This window comes from Hypanus sabinus, chromosome 22, assembly GCF_030144855.1.
Source record: "Hypanus sabinus isolate sHypSab1 chromosome 22, sHypSab1.hap1, whole genome shotgun sequence".
Taxonomy (NCBI): domain Eukaryota; kingdom Metazoa; phylum Chordata; class Chondrichthyes; order Myliobatiformes; family Dasyatidae; genus Hypanus; species Hypanus sabinus.
This window is the reverse complement of record NC_082727.1, coordinates 40,544,073-40,564,279: the sequence shown is the minus strand read 5'-3', so window position 1 is coordinate 40,564,279 and position 20,207 is coordinate 40,544,073. Positions and strand designations below refer to the sequence as shown.

The 20,207-nt window shown below is 36.0% G+C and overlaps 1 protein-coding gene across 2 annotated transcripts in view; it reads left to right on the top strand.

The window, feature by feature from the left end:
• LOC132379553 (exocyst complex component 6-like) overlaps window positions 1–20,207 on the top strand; it is a 162,408-nt gene that overhangs the window by 130,937 nt on the left and 11,264 nt on the right. For both annotated transcript variants that reach the window (XM_059947590.1, XM_059947591.1), the window contains one exon: window positions 17,926–18,038. In XM_059947590.1, coding sequence (XP_059803573.1) covers window positions 17,926–18,038 — 113 coding nt within the window. The remainder of the gene's footprint in view (window positions 1–17,925; window positions 18,039–20,207) is intronic.

The window sequence follows — 20,207 nt, the reverse complement described above, 5'->3', positions numbered from 1 at the left end:
TCTTTTGACTTGGTGACAGCTTAATTGTGTTTGCTGAATCTTTTCTGAAACGTTGCCACAACACTCTTGATTTTTCAAAAGCTCCTACACGATTTGTCAGTTTCTGCACATTCTAATTGCTACTTAGAATTGCCTCTTAAACTGTATAAAGTAATATTATATTAAGGGACTGTATTGTTTAAAGTTTTAAAATTCTCCTATCACATGGATTAGGGAAATCAGGCCCAGACACGATAGGATCTACATTTAAGAGAGTTTTTCCTCATGCTTTTCCATCATCAATTTTATGGTGTATGTTGCTGCCTGTGGTGCATGGTCTGTACTTGATGGCATTCCTATGGTATGAATGGAATGACTTCATTGTGCTTAGAGTTGACATCCGTATTATAGAGATTAATCTTGGATTCATTCACAATTTCAATTTAATTTTAAATTACATTATTTAGCAGCAATTTTTCTCTGTTAGCTCTACATATCACCTTAAAATCCACCTAAAGGGTAAGCACAATTAATATTATATCCCAGTAAAAATCAGCATTTCTGGGTGGTGTAACATAAAGAGACAAATTGAGAGAGATGAAATATGGAAATTCAGTAGCAGAGAGATTTTGTACTTGGACATTACATGATTCCTTAAAACTTCTGAAGTTATTGAACTGTCAGTTGCTAAATATTACTGGGCAAAAGCTTAATAATTTGCGGTGGCAAAATGTCATTTGAGATAGATGTCCAAATGACAAGGAGAAAAGATGAAGAAATGCATTAAAATTCTGGTGTGTAAAACATAATTTTATAAACTTTTATCATTGTAATTGCTATACTTGACAATCCATGGACTATTACTATAAATAGATAAAAATAAAATATACAAATAATCTTACCAAGCTGCATCTCAATACAGTGTTCCTGAGTTTTCCCTGTAGTTTTTGATGCATTTTGTGTCAGGAAATGTATTCACTGAGAAAGCCTCTTACTTTCCATAGGTTCACATTTCTCAAAATGAAGAAGTTTCTCATCTCAGTCCTAATTGTGTTAACACCCCCCACCCCCCACTTGTTCTGGAACTCCCAGTCAGAAAACAAAGATCCTGCCTGCATTCCCTTCTGTGTGCCTCTGGTGGAATTTTGTTTCTTATAATGAGGTGTCCTTTCATTTTTCTGAACTCAACTGAAAACTGACCTAGTCTCGTACAATAGTTCTGCCATCCCTGGGAGGCTTTGCTTATTTCTTTCTATGGCATATACAGTATATCCTCTTTTAAGTAATAATATCAAAACTTAATATATTAATCCAGATATCCACTGATCCCACCAAAGTCCTGATATTTATAGAAAGACTCCGCTTGAACTGCTTGTAAAGATGAGAAATAGTTTATTGGTACCTGTATGCTTGCTCTGTTGACTAGCGCATAAGGACCTCAATCAACATTTTGTGCATCAACATTTTTCAATCAATTACCGCTTAAGCAAACTTAATTTCTTATTTTCCTACCATTGTAAATTTTTTTAAATCCACATTAGACTGCATTTGTTAGGTATCTGCTTTATTCATTAAACAAGTCTGTTCTCTTGGAAATGTATTCTCATGATCAAAATCTCACTCAATTTTATGTTGTTGGCAAACTTATAAATAATTGTTTTCCTTCATCTAGATCATTGTTCCTTGTATAACTGGACCGAAACACTGATCCTACAATATCCCACTAGTCACCAACTTCACCCCAAGCAAGTCACATTTATTCCTGCTGACTTCCTGCCTGTAAACCAATTTTCAATCCATGTAGTAATCAAATATCTCCTGAAAATCTGAGGTTACTAATTTCACTTGTTTTGTCTTATCTATTCCCTTAGTTATGTCCTTTTTAAATAAAAACTCCTTTAGTTTTGTAGGCACAATTTTCCTTTCATAACTTGGTCTAATCCTGCTGACATTTCCTGAGTGTCCTGTTATCAGCTCCTTAATAGACTTTAGCAGTTTTTCATACCACTGGTATATTAAGTTTTCTGTCTGCTTTATTTTTCTTTCAATATTTAAAGTTACAGTTGCTACACTTTTAACTATAGATATTGTTCTATTATCCATAGAATTTTGGAAGATGAGAACTAATATATTCATTTTCCATGGCTTTATTTTGTACATTGCATTATCTGATCTGGTCATCAGCTGTCTGGCTCTTTAATTTCTCTATTACTACTTTTCTTACCAACTTACCAATACTAATTTATTTTAATTTCATTTTGCAAGTTTTTTTAAAGCATATCTGGTAAAATTATTTTTCATTTCTGAAGAAACAGAAAAAAGTTTAATTCTTTGTTTCCTGTGTTACAAATTGTTTTTGACTGCAAGATGCCTACATTTGTCCTCACTTTTTTTTATTTTACATAACTGTGGAGGCAGATAAAATTCTTTATGGTTTATATTAAGATTTTGTATGATGGCTGGATCCCTCAGATGATTTGTGGCCTTGTGTCCCAATCATTGTTGTACTGTATAAGCAAAATATAAATTAATAATAATTGTTCTACTTGGAAAAGGATAAGGATTAATTTAAGTTTTGCAATTTAGTAGAGTTTAATGTCAGACCTGCGGGAATTCAGAATTCTTAGAATTATTGCAAATGAAAATCTTCTAGTAAATTTTCAACCAATGATATGTATTTTGTAACAAGCTTGCATATTTTCTCATAGTCGTCCTATTCCAAAAAAATTAACAATTCAGTAGTGCATGCAACCATAAGTTTATTTTTCCCCTTCTATATTATATTTTCTTTGATCTGACTGTTGTGATGCCTTTCAACTTCATCTGCTTAGTTATATATGACTTATGGAAAAATGTTAATACATCAAGTAAATGCTAATCCTCTGTGCTGCTTCCCCACTCTTGTCCAATTAGCCTTTCGTGAGATCAAGATCAACAGAGTCTTTAAATGCTGCTCCCAGGCCAGTAAGAGTTTATTCACTTTCCTAAACCTCATCTCCTTACACAAAGCCCAGAGCTACCACTGGGCTGCAGCATTCTTTGTTTTCTCCTCCAGGGACTCCTTCAAGTAGGACTTGTTCTCTGATTTTAAATACCTTTCCCAGCTGTGTGCCCAAACTCCATAATTAAAAAATTTTGTGACTCTGTGTTCCATTCCTTTGCCTTTCAAGATCACAAAATGAGCAAATGAGATGTTTTTTTGAATGAGATGATCTATCCCCTTCATCCCAAATGCCTTCAATTTGGCTAAATTTAAATTTTGTCCTTGCACCTGAAAATCCTGATTAACTCACAGTGGCACCATGGGGTCCATTCAAAGTAGTCACTGAATATACCTCTGAGAGACCCACATTGTTCTGAATCAATTCAGAAATTTAAGCTTCCCATTCAGCACATTCATCCTTCCAAAGATGTGCACCCTGGCAACAGCTCTTCCTTTTCCTGATCTGACCTCAGTTTTTTTTATCTTGGTAGATAAAGTCCATTAAGTATATTTAATTTTCCATCAGTTTACTGTTTTGAGGTTCACTTCCTTTTATTATCTTTCATACTTTAGGGAGATGTTTCTTACCCACAATATTTGAAAAATTCACTTTTGAAGTCTGTACAGTTTTTGTTACTTCCATAGGCAACCCTTACTAGGATTATTTTAGTTTCATTTAGTTTGCTTCATTAAGAAACTGACCCATTAAGTAAGGTCTTTAATTTTTGTGTTAAAGAATGTAATTCAAATTGTGCGGCACCTGCCGATGGGTATAAATATTGCAACAAAAAAGAAAATATCAATACTATTTCCAAGGCTAGGATTACCTGGAGATTTGGATTTCATGTATTAGATTGTGTCGGTCTCTGTGGTAGTATAGCCAGATAGTAGCTACTACAGTGGGGAAACAGTAGACATATGGTGGGTGAAAAACTAAAGGCTTTTGGTTCCTAATGCACAATCATGCTCCTAGGAGATGAGAGGTATTGGTATTACCAGTAATTCATTAAGATAGGGAATTGAGATTTAAGAGTAGAAGGATTATAATAGTAATGGGTGGATCTGCAGGGAGTCGTTTGCAACAAGTCACCAAGCAGAAAATAGGAAAAATGAAATTACTTTGTCTATTTGAGATTTAGATAAGCATGATCCCTTATCACGACCTCAACAGAAGAGACTCAGATGGCACATTCCTAAATAGCTGACAAGCCTAGAGGAAGAGAATAATGGGAGTGGATAATTAGTATTAGAATGCCACCTGTTTGAGTATAGTTATGCCCCCTTTTGGCTGGGGAGACCTCAAATATTTGAGAAAGTCAATATAGTTATTGTTGATGAAGACAGATGTACAAGAAGCAGAATTGAACTGTGACCTTCATCAGAGAAAGGCAGAGAATGAAAGCTGCCAGGGAGTAATTGAAAACTGAATAAACTTAAATACTGGAAAAAAATGTTTAGATGATTTTATCCTGTGAACATCTCAAATTTGCAGGGTAACAGTTAATACTGCTATTGCTTAACGAATAAATGAAGTGAATTGATATAAATTGAGATCAGTATTAATCCAATCATGTTCTGACAATTACCTGACTATCTGTCAGTTGATTTAAAAACAAGTGTATTTGCTATAATTGTTAATCTAAACTTTATACTTTTTCTGTAAATTATAGAGAACAAATCCAAATGGAATTTATTTTACTGTGCTCTTTGAAAGGCTATGCTGAGTTATAATCTGTAATAACTGAGGTGAGTGTTGCAGCAGTGGGTTCGCACAACCTTCTAAATGCTACACTGAATCCAGTCCATACCAGGTCAAAAATCTTAGCTTGGTGCCAACCAAATGCTTCCATAGTTTTCAGTATGCATTTATCTATGTTGGACATCTACCCAGTTAATTAATATTTGATCTCAAATATTATTAAGAAAGACCGGTGTTAGAAATAGTATTGCATCTGTATGTCATCTGCAGTGCAACATGTTGTTTTCTAATTTGGGGGTCCATGTCCTATTCCTGAGCTGTGCAAAAAGTCAGGCATTATTGGGAAAGCATATTTTAATCATACAATAGGTTAAAGACATGCACATTCCACTAGTTGATAAAAAAGATCATGGTTCTGCTGTTGTATTTCTGCCAATGGCACTGATTTCCATGAGAATATTAGCAATTGCGGCATAATATGAAGTTGAATACATTTGCATTAAAACATTTTTTGTGTATGTGTTTTTGCATTCTACTTCAGTAAATTAAATGTTTTCAATCTTATTTCATCCTGAAAACACTCATTTATCTTATAGGATTTATATACGTACTCAATTTCAAATCTAGATAGTGTGTTGTTTGAATCTTCAGATTAATTTGCCCCAAACTGAATGTTGAATGAGTTTAAATGTCTATGTAAAATGTTATATATGAAAAACTATATAATCAAAAGCCTTTTGCTCTGTCACCCAAGTACATCCACTTTAAATAAAGAGTAATTTATTGGCAGCTCAAAATTCCTTTTGAAACCACAAAGCTGTCTGTGCTTTATTTAAACAAAACTATACATGCAAGCTATTTTACAGTGATAGAAATTTTCTTTGATCTCTAACTCATTAAACCCAGTCAAAACACCCTTGCTCATGTCAGCAAAGGAAGCAAAGCTGAGAAGAATAACATCAAATCCATTCAACTTCTCCCAATAGAGAGTTTATAACTGTTCCATGCAGAATCCACAAATACTAAGGAGCCTAATTAATTAATACCCTTATGTGCAGATTTTGTTGCCTTTAAAATTCTCCTTTGCAAAGTATATAAATTGGTGGTGCGTTGATCTCAAAGAATGTGGAAAATAATTTGATTGAAAATATGACTTCTTAATGATCATCATGACTCCAGTATTTCTACTATTTTTTAATATTTCTTAATGTACATATGATTTTTTTGTGTTCTATCGCTGAGCAGCAGTGAACTATCTGATTGGCCTATCAGAGTACTCTTTGGGAACTAGTTGACTAGATCAGCATTTCTGATCTGGCTATTGTTCACTATTGCACTTAATAAAACAAAAGTTCAGTACTACTCTAACCAATACAAAATAATGAAATTGGAATCTTACGTTTTTTGTTTCTCAGTTTAATATAAATTCCATAACTATTATTAGGTAGAATTGTACTTAATAAAGTAATTGTAGCTCAGACAGGTATCTCGGCCACACTCTGATCTAGTAATTGGTTACTTTTTAATGTTATTATGTAAGCTTTTATTTTCTGCCAACATTTTAAATTGATCCAAAAATCATTGGAATGATATGTGCTACAGTCGAAGAGGTACTCTCACACATATATTGAGGCCAATTGTTTCCTTCTCTAAAGTGAGCCCTCAGGATCAAGCTTCTACTCCAACTCTTGTGGTTTCTGAGGTGACTGAATATAGTGAGTTCCATCTGCTTCTGATTAACATCCTTGATTTCCTTCTCCACTTCAGTCATGGGATAGAGATACTTAGGAGTCAGCTGGATGTTGCACTCTCAAGGAGGTTTTGAAAACATCCTTGAATCTTTACCTGGTCATCTCTCTGCAGTGAAACTCAATCGACTCTTGGCAATTCGAAAGCCAAATGAAAGCAGTTATGGCTTCAAAGGCAGCTTGGGAGGGGGTACTGAAGTTGTTTGATTCTTCCAGTGGATTTAGAGGATTTTGCAGAGTTAGCATTAATGATACCTTCCTGTCCTTTGGGGTCTTTTAGCAAGTAACACAAATGTCTGATTTGTGCAGGGTCTGAGATCTCCTCTGCCCTTTTCCTTGGTCATCCATAGCTGTGCTTGTGTACTGAAAATGCCAGTTTCTCTGCATAGGAAAAAATATATCAACCTGAACCACTGAATACTGTCCACCACTTTCACACTGGTGTATATCTGAAACACATTCATATTAATGTGGGGGTAAATATTACAGCAGGATTTTGCATCATGTAGAATTGTACCCCAACTAATTTTTTGGGCCATGATGGCAAAGCACCTTTAAAATTCAAAGTATTGTGTACTTATGATTTTATTTTTGCATGCTTTTTATAACTTGTAGGATTTTCTCAAGTAATAGTCCACCAGCAGGATAATTTTCAATCCCATTGCTTGCATTGTGTTTTTGTCCTTAGACCTGGGTTAAGTGGGTGTGTCTGAGATTAAAACAGCAGTGGTTCTTTTGGGCTCTGTTATGAATATAACAAGACCAGACTTCCCACATGGTATAGCCTGGAGTTCTAGATTTGAAAAGGTACGTTGCCTGTGGAGAGAATTGAAGGTCAAGCAGGATTAGTGTGAACCCAAATACCGACTTCGTCTTCAGAAACTATCAAGTCCTTCTATTCCAACTGTCAAAACTTAAGGGAATTCCATGCAATGCATATTTTTAATGTACAGGGAACAATTCTTTACAAATTGCGGCAGAATTTCTATTTAATATTAGTGTAGTGCAAAAATACTGAATACATTTGTGTATTTTTCTCAAGTAAATTTTAATGTAATTGAAGACATTTGAAATTGGCTTTGAGAGTTGTATTTAATGGATCTCAGGCATATAGCTTGTTTTATTTTCCTTTGTTGCATCATCCCCCATGAGCAGCCTTTCAATGTGCCACAATCAGTTCTGCTTTTTACTTTGCTGTTTTTTTAAAAAAACCTGGGATCTGTTAAGCAAGTTCTGAAGATTTTTTTCTACCAATTAGCAGCTGCCTTGCCAACAACAGCAGGTGGCTTTCATATCCCCCAGAGAAGGCTGTTTGCACCTCTGATCAAAGTGAAAGCAGGTTTAATAAAAAAAGTCAAGGATTTTGTGGGATTTTGGTATGTGACGCAAACCCGTGAAGTATAGGTAATTTTTATAGTTTGGCCATTGAGCTGGTAATAAACTGCTGCCATCTCAGGAAGTGTTAGCTTTGTAGTGTGTATAACACTGTTAAGAGTTTGTATACATTCATTTCCTTGATAGCCATTCCCGGTAGGGAATGAGAGGGGATGGTACTAATCGGGATGAGTAAATATGTCTGGGACCCAGTCAACACCTGATAAAAGAAGCAGTTTAATTCACCTTAATTGAAATTCCAACTGTGGCAATAATATTATTTGCATTTTTTATGGTAAATAATCAGTATGTTCTGAGGTGCTTTTTCAAAAACATCTTAAAGTTTTTTAAGAGTTCCAAGTTATTTGACCAAATTACTAATACACAAAGCATCCAGTATTATCAAAGTGAACGCAGAGTTTCTCATGATTGTGCAGCATTGGTATTAAAGTTCCAATTAAAATTTGTTTTTGAACTTTTTCACCCTTTGTGCTCATTTTGACGTTGGGCCTTTTCTGCTGTTGCATTGATGTAAAGCATTTGCAGTACTTGGCTTAAGAAAGGGTACAGAAATAATAGCATAGCAGTCTGCCCTCATTAGCTTGTGTAAGAACTGTATGCACAGTGGCAATGGGTGCAATTGGCCAAGCTATGTGTGACAGTCTGCTTGTTTGGAAATAGGCTAATCTCCTGCTTGGGTTATCCAGAGGTCAGGTGGGTATTTTTTTTGGCTCCTTTAGTGCATTAGCTTCTATGTGTTTTATAACAGCCCTCTTCTTTTGTAATTGTGCCTGGAGGCTGTGGATGGGCAGCAGTTATCTGTTGAAATAGACTAAGCAGCAAGTGTTCTGACATGTTTATCAGGCAAATTGTACCTGACAAAAAGGTAATTACACTTACAATTGGGTCCAAGAGCAGCTGGATGATTAGGGGTTAATCAACTATGCTCAGTAGACATGTCCCACATTTATAGCTAAAGGTTTACCCTTGACTGTTACAAATCCTTAGCTGTATAGTTTTAAATGGGGTATCAAAAACAGTCATCAAATATTTGATCATATCTTGGGTCTTTGCAACTCCAAGTTAATGTAATAGAAACCTAGAAATATACAGCACATTACAGGCCCTTTGGCCCACATTGTTGTGCCGACCATGTAATTTACTCTAGAAACTGTCTAGAATTTCCTTACTGCATAGTCCTCTATTTTTCTAAGCTCCGTGTACCTATCTAAGAGTCTCTTAAAAGGCCCTATTGTATCCGCCTTAAAAGACCCTATTGTATCTATTTGCCTTCCAATCAAGTGAAATAAGCATGAATCCTGTTGATCGCCAGTTTTTAGAGATTTGGTTAACCTAAGTAATATGTAATAGTACAAAATAATTTGATAATTATTCAGCTTTTAAAATGTATCTGTTAAAATATTCTTGCACTCTTTACAAGCTACCATTATGGATTTGATAGAACAATTCTATGGAAAAAGGAACACCACATATATTAAATATGATGTAATGCTGAGAAATCTGCTGTGCTGGAAATCTAGCACAAACCCTGGTCCTTTCTACACTTTGCCATGAACTTAGGTGCTAGAAATCTGATGAGAATCCAGGACTGCATTGCCCTGGCTCACGATGTAGACACTGTTAGGTTGAGCTATTAATCTTCACAACACTGACCTGCAGGACCATTGCATGAGGACTGGAACACCCACGCCATATGATGAGAAGTCTATGGTCTTTGTTGCCATCACCTGTAGGATGTAACGGTAGCTGTTGTTTCCTGCTTTGTGTGGCTGATCAATGGTGATCTTTCCACAGCAAATTATGGGCCAATCATTGCTGCAAGCACACCAGAGGAGGGTGGAGTTTTGCAATAGGTTCCCAACATAGCACCAGAAAGCCCAAGTGTCTGTCTTAAAGTATAAGGGGTGTTTGGATTGCAGAACCAGGTACCATAATAAATAAGCACTCTACAGTGCTCATTGAGTTAATGGGAATACACAAATATTTTAAATAGTGTACGAGTAATCTACTGAATCCATGTATTATTGCCTAATTGCATCCTATAAAGTAATAAAACTTTCATGTCTTGCACATTAGCACTTCAGATCTTTCAATGATTCTGCTGTGATTCTCAAGAAACAGGCCATATGGAATAAAACAATTAAGTTATATCACTATTACCAGATCACAGTATACATATAGTTTGTTGATGAAGATTGGTGAGTGGTGGAGTATGAGAAATGGAGGGATAACCCACAGTCAGCTGATTTAAATTCTTCACAGTAAATGAGAGATATATGAGAATGATGGATAATACTTGTTTAGCTAAACAGTTTTAAAGAAATTGTTTTCTTGTACAGAAATTTAGTGGAAAATTAATGGATCAGTGACTGGAAGGAGAAACAAAGGGAAAAGTGACCACAAAAGAAAACTTGAGCAAAGTCACTTGAAATTCATGGGATGTATAAAATAATTGTGTTAAACAACTGCTTGGTCAATCCCACACTTTCCTTAAGTTTCTTTGTAGAAGTTTCTAAATTACGCTTTAAGATTTGATGCCAAAGCTAGTATAGAAAGTCTATTCTTGAGTGCAATCTCAGCTATTCGATTGGTGCCATTAGCAAAGACTGATTCTGTTGAAATTCTTCCATATATTCTGGGTGGGTTAACTGTTGTGATTATTCAAAAAAGAAGGGGATTTGAGACTACATGTAGAAAGTATTACCAGGGAGAGGTAAAGCTTGATATTTGCAAATGGATCTGGATAGGTGGGGGAACACTTTTGAAATATTGACCTCAATTCTGAAAGTTTCAAGTAGTAAGAGAAAGGGAAAGATAAGCCTCAAGTTAAGGTCTTGAATTGTTATAAAACTGATTTCAAGGACAAAAGAGAAGACCTGGTTAAAATGGGTTATAGCACATGCTTGTGGGCCTTTGAATGAGAATTATATGAAAAAGTGAGAATTAATAAGAATTCAGAGCCAGCAGATTCCAGTAAGAGTGAAAGGCCTTGGATGACAAAGATTATTGAAGGTGTGATGAAGGAAAAGGAAAACACAGGTACAGACATGGGATGGAGTGAATTTATTGAGAAATAATGTGTGCAGGAGAGAAGGGAATTTGGAGAGCAAAAAGATGATGAAGTATCCTTGGCAAGTTGGAATAGGGAGAATCCCCCCCCCCCAAAAAAAAAAGATATGTATCAAGGGGATAGCCAAGGAAAAGGGAACACCTTAAGGACCAAAGGGTAATCTTTATTTAGAGCCAGGGAATGTTCCTACATAATATAGTATTCACTGAAGAAAAAGACATGGGAAATGGTCACTTCAGGGAGGGAGATGCAGATGATTGAGAGTGGGTCAGTATTAAGAAAGGGGGATATATTGGATGTGGTGGAACATGTATTGATAATCTTAAGGGCTGGATGAAGTACATTGTATTTGTTCAGAAAAGTAAGGGAAGATAAAGCTCATGGAAATTTTTGCATCATTGTTAGTCACAGGGGAAATGCCAGAAGACTGGAGGATAGTTGATGTTCCTTTATTTAGTAGGGAGAGCACAAAAAAGCTGCGTAACTACAGGCCAATGAATCATGAGTTAGTGTTAGAGAAGTAATTGGAGAAAATGTGAAGGGATAAATTTTATGTATGTTTGGAAATTCAGGTTTATCTGGGCTAGCATGGTTTTGAGTGGGAATAAATGAGATACTGCAGATGCTGAAATGTGGAGAAGAAAACAAAGTACTGGAAGAAATCTGGTGGGTTAAGCAGCATCTGTGGAGACCCAGCACCAGCAATGAGGGTAGAGGGCAGAGAGCAAAAATGGAAAAGTGAGGGGGGGTGAGGTGAAATAAAAAGTCAAAACTCCATTGGTGAAATTAATTCAGTATTTTGGGACAGCTGACTATCTTCGAATTAAGCAGACTCCAAAGTTTGGATCTACACGGGGCAATCAGATTTCTGTACAGTACTTGCTGTTGCACCTTGAAAGTCCTCATCTTCTAGGATACTGTCCCTCTTTTCCAAATTCCTATTCCCCTTTATCAGTGCAGGCTGCCAATGGTTATGTAAATAAGATGGGCCTATTTCAGGGCTTGAGTAAAGTCTGTGGCTGTGCAATCAACCACATTGAAATGGTATTTCAAAAACAATTTGGCTGTTCTGCTCCTGAGGAAAGGGGAACTGCTCAGGAAGCTGATTGTTACAAGCATGTGTGTAAGTTCGATTCAAATGCACCATTTTCTGAAAGGTTTTCCCAGCATATGAGAAATTTGAAATGGTTTAAGCTCTGTGCAGCCTCAAGGATTCCCTTAAGTGACAAGAAACAGTAGACTGTGATCCTCTGATAGAAACTGCTTCTCAGCCCCAATATTAATTACCACTGTGCTCACAATATTAATCTTCTACTTTTAAATTAATGAAAGTGAATAGAATAATGTATTTAAACACAATGACAAAAACAGTAAAATAGAATGTCTAAATTGATGCAACTAACTCCCTAAGTTTGGATGGATGGCTGTATTTACTTTCTGGAGCCAGTTTTGTATGTTCATGACTTTTCATGCTGTGATAGTATCGACAATAATAAATCACTTAAGCAAAAGTTACAACTCTGACAACCTTTTGGAAGCGAGGATGAACTGCTTTCACTCTGGTTCAGAAGTGGTTGATCTGGGAGCCACACTGTTTTCCATAGTTGAAGCAGGAGTTGTTGACGGAGCATGTGGGTGGTTAATTTGTGAGTTTGTGCAATGTTGCCACTGTTTACACTAGGCAACTGTGTTCACCAGATGTACCCGTGAACTGAAGCTTCTCGATACCAGCCTGAATGTTTTTGGGAGTGGTCATGAGCTAGAGATTCCCAGGAGTCAGTGGAGATATTGTGCACTTTCAAGAAGTTATTGAGAACATCGCAATATCTTTCCCCCTGCCCATCTGATGATCACTTCTCATGACAGACCTCTATTCTGAGTTCCTTTAGTGTGTCCCACCCAGCTTAGAGCCTTAGGGTCTTGGGACATTTTGAAGTTTGGAATTCATTTCCAGTGTCGTTCTGTAAGAGGTCTCTGTGGAATGTCTGGGCTTCCTCTGGTGCTCTGGTTTCCCTCCACAATCCAAAGACCTACTGGGTAGGTTAATTGGTCATTGTAAATTGAACTATGATTAGGTTAGGGTTAATCAGAGTTGCTGGAGCAGCATGGCTTGGAAGGACCAGAAGGGTCTACTCAGCACTGTATTGGTAAATAACTGAATAAAATTCTGTCGATGTTGGTCTAGGAGAAGACAGTTCACTTTCCAGTGCATTAGGAGGGTTTTGCCAAGGTGAGTCCAGTACTATTCTGATCCTTTGTTTTATGGTCTTGTATGTAACTTCCATAATGAGAGCTATATTCTTATTGTAGAATTCTTCTGTAAACAGAAAAAAGAACCACAATTTCAAATCAGTAGGAAATGTTGTTTTGCTTCAAATTTGGTGATATGAATCCATGCATTCTCCTACAGTCATGAAGGCCATACATTTCATTATTACTGCATGATTTAATAGGGAGTTTGTGCATTGCTCCTAATGAGAACAAATGGTTGATGATTACTGGGTATTCAGTGGTCTGAAAGGCGGTTTCCTGTTTTGTTTTGTTTGTTTGTTTGTGTGTGTGTCTCTGTCTCTGTCTCCAAAATACCCCACCTGGTGGTCCAACCAAGAACAGAATAAATAACAAGATAGAATCACAAAATTAATTAATTTTGAAGGGTTCAATCAATAACCACAAAATTCTAAGGATCAAGTTTACTTCTTCAAATAATGATTTTTTAAAGTTCATATTGCAGATATTTAAAGAACCTTAAGAAACAATGGTTCTTGATTTTGAATCTTATTAGTCACTTATTATCAATAATTATTGTAATTAAGGCATTTTTAGCTATTAAAAGAAAAAATATTGATTACAAATCACTCAATTCTATTTGGCAAATTGCCAATAATGCCAAATGATTATTACTCAAACAATTTTACTTTGTTACTTTGTTACTCAAACAATTTTAATTTAGATAATCAAATTAAAAGTCTTTCCTTTATTTAGTCCACCTATTCTTCGTGCATAGACCCTCATGTAATTTTGTGCAATACTTTAGTTAACTATTTAATAGGTATATGTTTTTGTGCTTTTAATTGCATTTTTAAACATGCATAATTTTTTCTCTTTTGAAGTTGCTTTTGAATAAGATTATCAGAGGCATATTTAGAGTACTGATATTGGCCTTAAAAAGGGAATTTCACTTAAGGAAATACATTAATTTAAAAGTTTATTATTTATTATAATTCATTTGCTGAAATTATTACTATTAAAATTGGGCCAGTGCTTACCAGGACATCCCTTCTTTTGATGTCTTGAGTAGCACAACTCAATTATTTTTACCATACAACACAAAACGTAAGCTTCACGTATCCATTAGTGATTTGGTTCAATTCCCCCCCCCCCCCTTAATCACACAAGATTTTACTAATGCACTAACATTGAAAGTGTTTTGAATTTTACAACATCTTGGAGCATTGTCATTTTGACAAATATTTGTCAACATTTTGTCAGGTGATTATGAGCTTGTGATTATCGGGAAATTTTTCACAGTTAAATATTCTGTTAAATTGGTGTTTGTGGAGGTGATAGCCAGTGTGTGAAAAGAAACACCAAACATTGATTTAGTTGGAAAATCCAGATGTTTTCTCCTTTGATATTTACCCCTACTGCTGATTGCTCCGTAAATTTGTTTGATTCCACACTGTAAAAGTGTGGATTTAAGTGGCTTGTGGTTCACTGGCTGTACTATTTCAGGCAATATAAAAGTAAGAGATAAAAGTAATTGCTAGTTTGGAAATATAATGCCTATTTTAACTTCAGAAAACAGTTATCTTGTACATTCATTGGCTTAACTCCTCATATATCTAAATTGCACAAAGCAATTCTTATAAAAGTATGTTTTACATTTTAGAGGCTCTGCTTAAATCTCTGACTTAGTATTTCATTCCTTTCCTCCTCTATGCTACAAACAGCATAATATGAACACTTGAGACCACATAGACTGTTTCCATTTGAGGAAAGAGTGGTCATGGATGTATGGTGGTCTATAACAATTGTCAGCACCATTCTTTGATTGTCCATAGAGTCAAATGGCAAATACTATTGCTTCTCTTCCTGAAAAACTCTCCAACACAGCAAGGTGCTTCATCATTTTAATGACATGCCAGTGAATTGACAGAATGCACTGTCAGCCAGTTCAGTCCTTTGTTCGGTTGAAAGACAAGTCATGCTACAACACTAAAGCTGTTTGACTGTTTGTCAATATCAGCTTCTAACAAAATATCATTATAGTCCAGATTTTTATACTTTTATAGGTTTCAATTGTTGGTATTGAACTAATTAAGTCTAGAGCAATAAAAATGCAAAATATTTATTTTAAGCCCCTTTCAGAATATACCAAAATTTTATAGAGTAATTTAGAGTTTAATTACTGTAATGCATGAACATTGAACAGAGCTGACCCGGTCTCTGCTTTATTTTTCATGCAAACTGTAGCTTTTCAAACAATATAGCAGTGAAGTACCTAGCTAAAATTTTGTGCTCCTTTTTCTTAAAGTGGAACTTTGATGCTAACAGTACCTGATGCTATAATCAATGAATAGTCCAACTAAGTATATATATTTCAAATATTTTCTTACCAAGTTTCTAACAATATTTTTTATCCTCCTCTCTTTCCTAAAGAAGCTAATAGCTTTTTTCCCCTCTTTTCTTTGCCTGTATCCAAATTATTTCAGTTATGTTGCATAGAAGTACCCCAGTACTGACCCTGCAGGACTATTTTGCGAAGTAATTTGTCTGGGTAGTCCTTTCATATTAAAAAAACATGATCAAATGCATCAGGTATGAAGTATACAAGCTCTGATATCTCAGTATCTCTTCACTATCTATTTTGCACCTCCATTCTATCTTTCAATAATTCTTGTTGTCCTCTACCAAGTGGGACTACTAAAGCTGTGTACCATATTCCATAGTATGCTTAATCTGACTGGTGTGAGAGCAAAATTGTAAATTCAGTTTAGTGCCTTGTTACTCTGGGAAGTGGGAAGTTGGAACTTGAGGTTAGCACAATTGCAATTTCATCAACAGTTCGCTGAGTATGTTGATTTTTACCAAATTAGAATTACAATCAGATTTATTATCACTGATGTGTTGTGAAATTTGTTGTTGCAGCAGTACAAGACATTTTTTTTAATGGACTGTTCGGAATTCTGGCAGAGAGGAAGAAGCTGCTCTTAAAACATTTGAGTGTGAGATTTCATTTGAGTGTGTAACTCCTCCCTGAAGACAGCAGTGTAAAGAGAACATGTCCCTGATGATGAGGGTCTTCAGTGATGGATTGATACCTTTGATGATCGGTGATGATACCTTCTTGAGGCATCACCTCTTGATCCCATTAATGACAGGGAGGATTGTCCCTGTGATGAAACTGCTTGAGTCTACAAACTTTACAGCCTCTTGCAATCTTGTACATTGGAAGGCTCCATACCGGCCTGAGAATCAGAATGTTTTCCACTATACAGTTGTAGAAATTTGCAACTGTCTTTGACACACCAAATCTCCTCAAATTCTTAATGAAGCAGAGCCACTGGTATGTCTTCATGACTACATCATTGTGTTGGGCCCAGGATAGATCCTCCAAGTTGTTGTCGCCCAGGAACTTGAAGCTATTCACCCTTTCCACTGCTGACCCCTCAATGAGGGCAATTGTGTGTTTTCCCAACCTCCCCTTCCTGAAGTCCACAATCAATTCTTTGGTCTTATTGGTGTTGAGTGCGAGGTTGGTGCTACATCACATTTAGCCTGTCCATCTGTCTCACTCCAGTACGCCTCCTAATTGCCATCAGAGATTCAGTCAGTAACAATAGTTTTGTCAGCAAATTTATAGATGACGTTGGAGCTATGCGTAGCCACATGGTCATGAGTGTAGAGGGAGTAGAGCAGTGGGTTAAGCACGCATTTTTCAGGTGTACCTGTGTTGATAGTCAGTGAGGAGGAGATGTTATTACCAATCAATGCTGACTGTTGTCTCCTAACAAGGAAGTCAAGGATCCAAATGCGTAAAGAAGGTTGAAGTTTAGTGATTTGTAGTGAGGGTATAAAATTTTGAAAGCTGAGCTGTAATTGATTAACAGCCTGATATGTTTTGCTGTCATCTCACATTTAGATATTTAAAGGAAACCATACATTTATGTTCTTTGTAATTAACTCAGAAAATCACTATGTTGTGTAAGAAAGTAATAAATGAACAAGGAAAGTATTTACAGTGCACTTTGACAAATTATACTTCACTGAATTACTTTGAAGTGCAGTAACTTTTTTTGGGTAGATGCTATTTTGCACAAAGGATCCTATGAATAGACAATGAAATGAATGAACTGTTCAGTATTTTGGAGTTCTGGGCATTTAACAATCAGACATTTCTGCCCTTGCTTGAGTATAGCAGTGAAATGTTTGTCTGGACTCTGTCTTTCATTCTCAGAGTGAAGTTTTAATTTCAAAGGTAAGACTACTGCTGCCTACATTAAACAGGCATTAAAGACCAGCATTAACTCAGGAATGATGCATGATGCAAAACTGAAGGGATGTTCATAAGTAAGATGTACTTACTACAGTTTCAGTTAATTTTCAGAAAATTATGGTGGGAGACATAAATACAAAGCTGAAATGAGACAAAAGATGAGTAATTTGTGTCTTTCAGAGGTAAATAGAAGCATACAGAGGAAGTGACACTTGAATTCACCATTTCATTGATACTCTCATGTTACCCAAACTTCATTGGATTACCTGCCTAATATCATAGGGATTAGTAGATTAGTAGGCATGTGGTATAGGCTCTTCAGATATGTTAGCTTCTGCTCTTAAAATGCCCTCAGATTACCAACTTGAAACTATACAATTAATTAGGATGGCAGGTCAACTAGTCCTTACTCTTTCAGGTTTAAGTTACCTAATCAAATTAATTTATAAATTAACCTGTTTTTTAAATAGCTGTTTTTATTACAGAGTAATAAATCACACTAACACTTACCTAAAAGATTGCTTATTACTGTGTTATACTTGTCTTTTGTAGTTACTTGATCTGTTTATGGTATGGGATTGGTCGACATATCTAGCTGATTATGGGCAAGCTACATCCAAATACCTGAGAGTGAATCCCAGCACAGCTCTGATACTGCTTGAGAAGTAAGTAAATAGTTACAATGTGACATGTACAGGTTAAGCTTGGTCTACAGTGTGTCAAAAAAGGGAAATCATGATTTTCTGTAACTACTTTGAATTCTATTCTGAAGAAAATTAGTGTTAAATTCTACTTCTCCTTACTGTCTTGGAAAGTTCCATATGTGTTTTAAAAAGATAAGATTTTAGTGAAACTTTATACAAATATACAAATTTCTACAGTTGGTAATGCATGTTGCACAAATTGTGTCAAAATTAGAAATCCAGAAATATTATCTACTCATCATACCAATACTTTCCAATATTAACAGTTTAAATATGCCTCAATACCTTTAAGCAGTTGCCCTTTCTAATGAGGTAGCTTCTGATTTTTTTTTTGTCATTATCATTCCTCTTTTGTACAGAATCTACAGAAGGTAAGTAGTATCCATGTACCAGGTAGTGTCACTCATTCATTGTTGTGGATTGGATGTTTATGGTTTGAAATTTGAAACTTATGTTTGAAATCATCTTCATAATTAACGTATGCATAATTAACATAATAGATCTGGGCTCTTGACAAAGTCTTTGTGACATGCTTGATTTTAACTGCTTTGATATTGCATCCGTAAGCCTGTTTGACAAACCAGTAACATCTCACTCACTGAGATTGAAAGCTATGCCTTAGAGCGATTTAATGAAGTTTTATTTTTTATAATTTGAGAACATTTTCTTTGTCAGACAGAAATGAATTATGATTGTTGCCCTAGAGCTTTTTACATTTCTGATGCTGCATTTTGGGAATGATTCTTACAGTGGCTTCAAAGGCAGAGTTCATTATTCACACATAATGGTAATGAATAAATAATCTCTTTACTGTCCTGTGTGTCTAACTCATCTTCATAGTACTATAGGATTTAACCATCAATAACAATTTGCAGTGAAATGAATGTATACATTGCCAGTGATTAAAAAGTAGTCCAGGAGAACAAATCAGGAGAACAAATGCCAATCATAAACACGGATTCTTCAGATGCTGGAAATCCAGGGCAACACAGACAAAATGCTGGAGGAACTCAGCAGGTCAGTCAGCATCTCAGCCCAAAATGTTGACTGTTTATTCTTTTCTATAGATGCTGCCTGACCTGCTGAGGAGTTCTTCCAGCATTTTGTGTGTGTGTGTGTGTGTGTGTGTGTGTGTGTTGTTAAAGGTTTGCCGATGTAGGTAAGCAAGAAAAGTTAGTGATGAAACAAAGAACTTGAGCTAGAGATTCATTTGTCTTGAGACATTTTATATGCCAATATAAATTTCATTGTATTTGTCACAATTCATTCAAGCTCAATAATTCCATGTAAATGGGGTAAAGCTCTGAATCCCAAAATAGCATGCACATTTTACACCAGTATATAATGAACAGATAATCACTTTCATCATTCTTATCACATTTGTCTGATTAATACATATCTAGCTTTGCCTTTTAAAGGACCAACTTAAGTGAAATAAAAACAGCAACATATGGCAGACTTGCAAAGGTCTGTGGAGAGAGAAGTTGTTACTATTCCAATTCACTGTAATTCAGCAGGAGACTCTAATAAAGTCTTCAGCCTAGCTTTTCTTTCTAGCTGATTTGACTTTTTCCCCAGTGCTTTCAGCCATATCATTTAAAGATGCAGTGTGCTACACACACGGTTGGATATTGCCAGAGGCCTTAGTGCGAGAGTGGAGGGGCAGCCCTTAACTGATAAGAATGAGCTCTACAGTCAGAGTTATTAACTGCCTCGAATGCTTCAGTAGTGGTTCCACTCGATGTGCTGCAGAAGCCAAAGTGAAGGGTTAGAGGCAAACGAGAATCCTAGCTTTGTCACCATGCACTATACCAGTAAAGATGCTTCAGCTCTGAGGAGTGTTATATCCAAGGCCCTTGTGGAGAGTGTCACGATCCTCAAGAAAATCGGTGTTATTTTTGGGCATATCTTCCTTTTGTCCCAGTCAAAACCTAGATACTTTGTCAACAGTTGTCAATTATCTGGGGGGGGGTGGGGGGAAGGAGGCGGTATTGATGTTTGCTGAAAGATGTTCAGGTGGCAGATGATGGCACCCAGTTCCTGTGTTGCCACAGCATGCCTCTTTGCTTGGAGATTTTTTTAAACAGGGGTTCCTGACCTGGGGTCCATGGACCTGTGAGTTAATTGTCA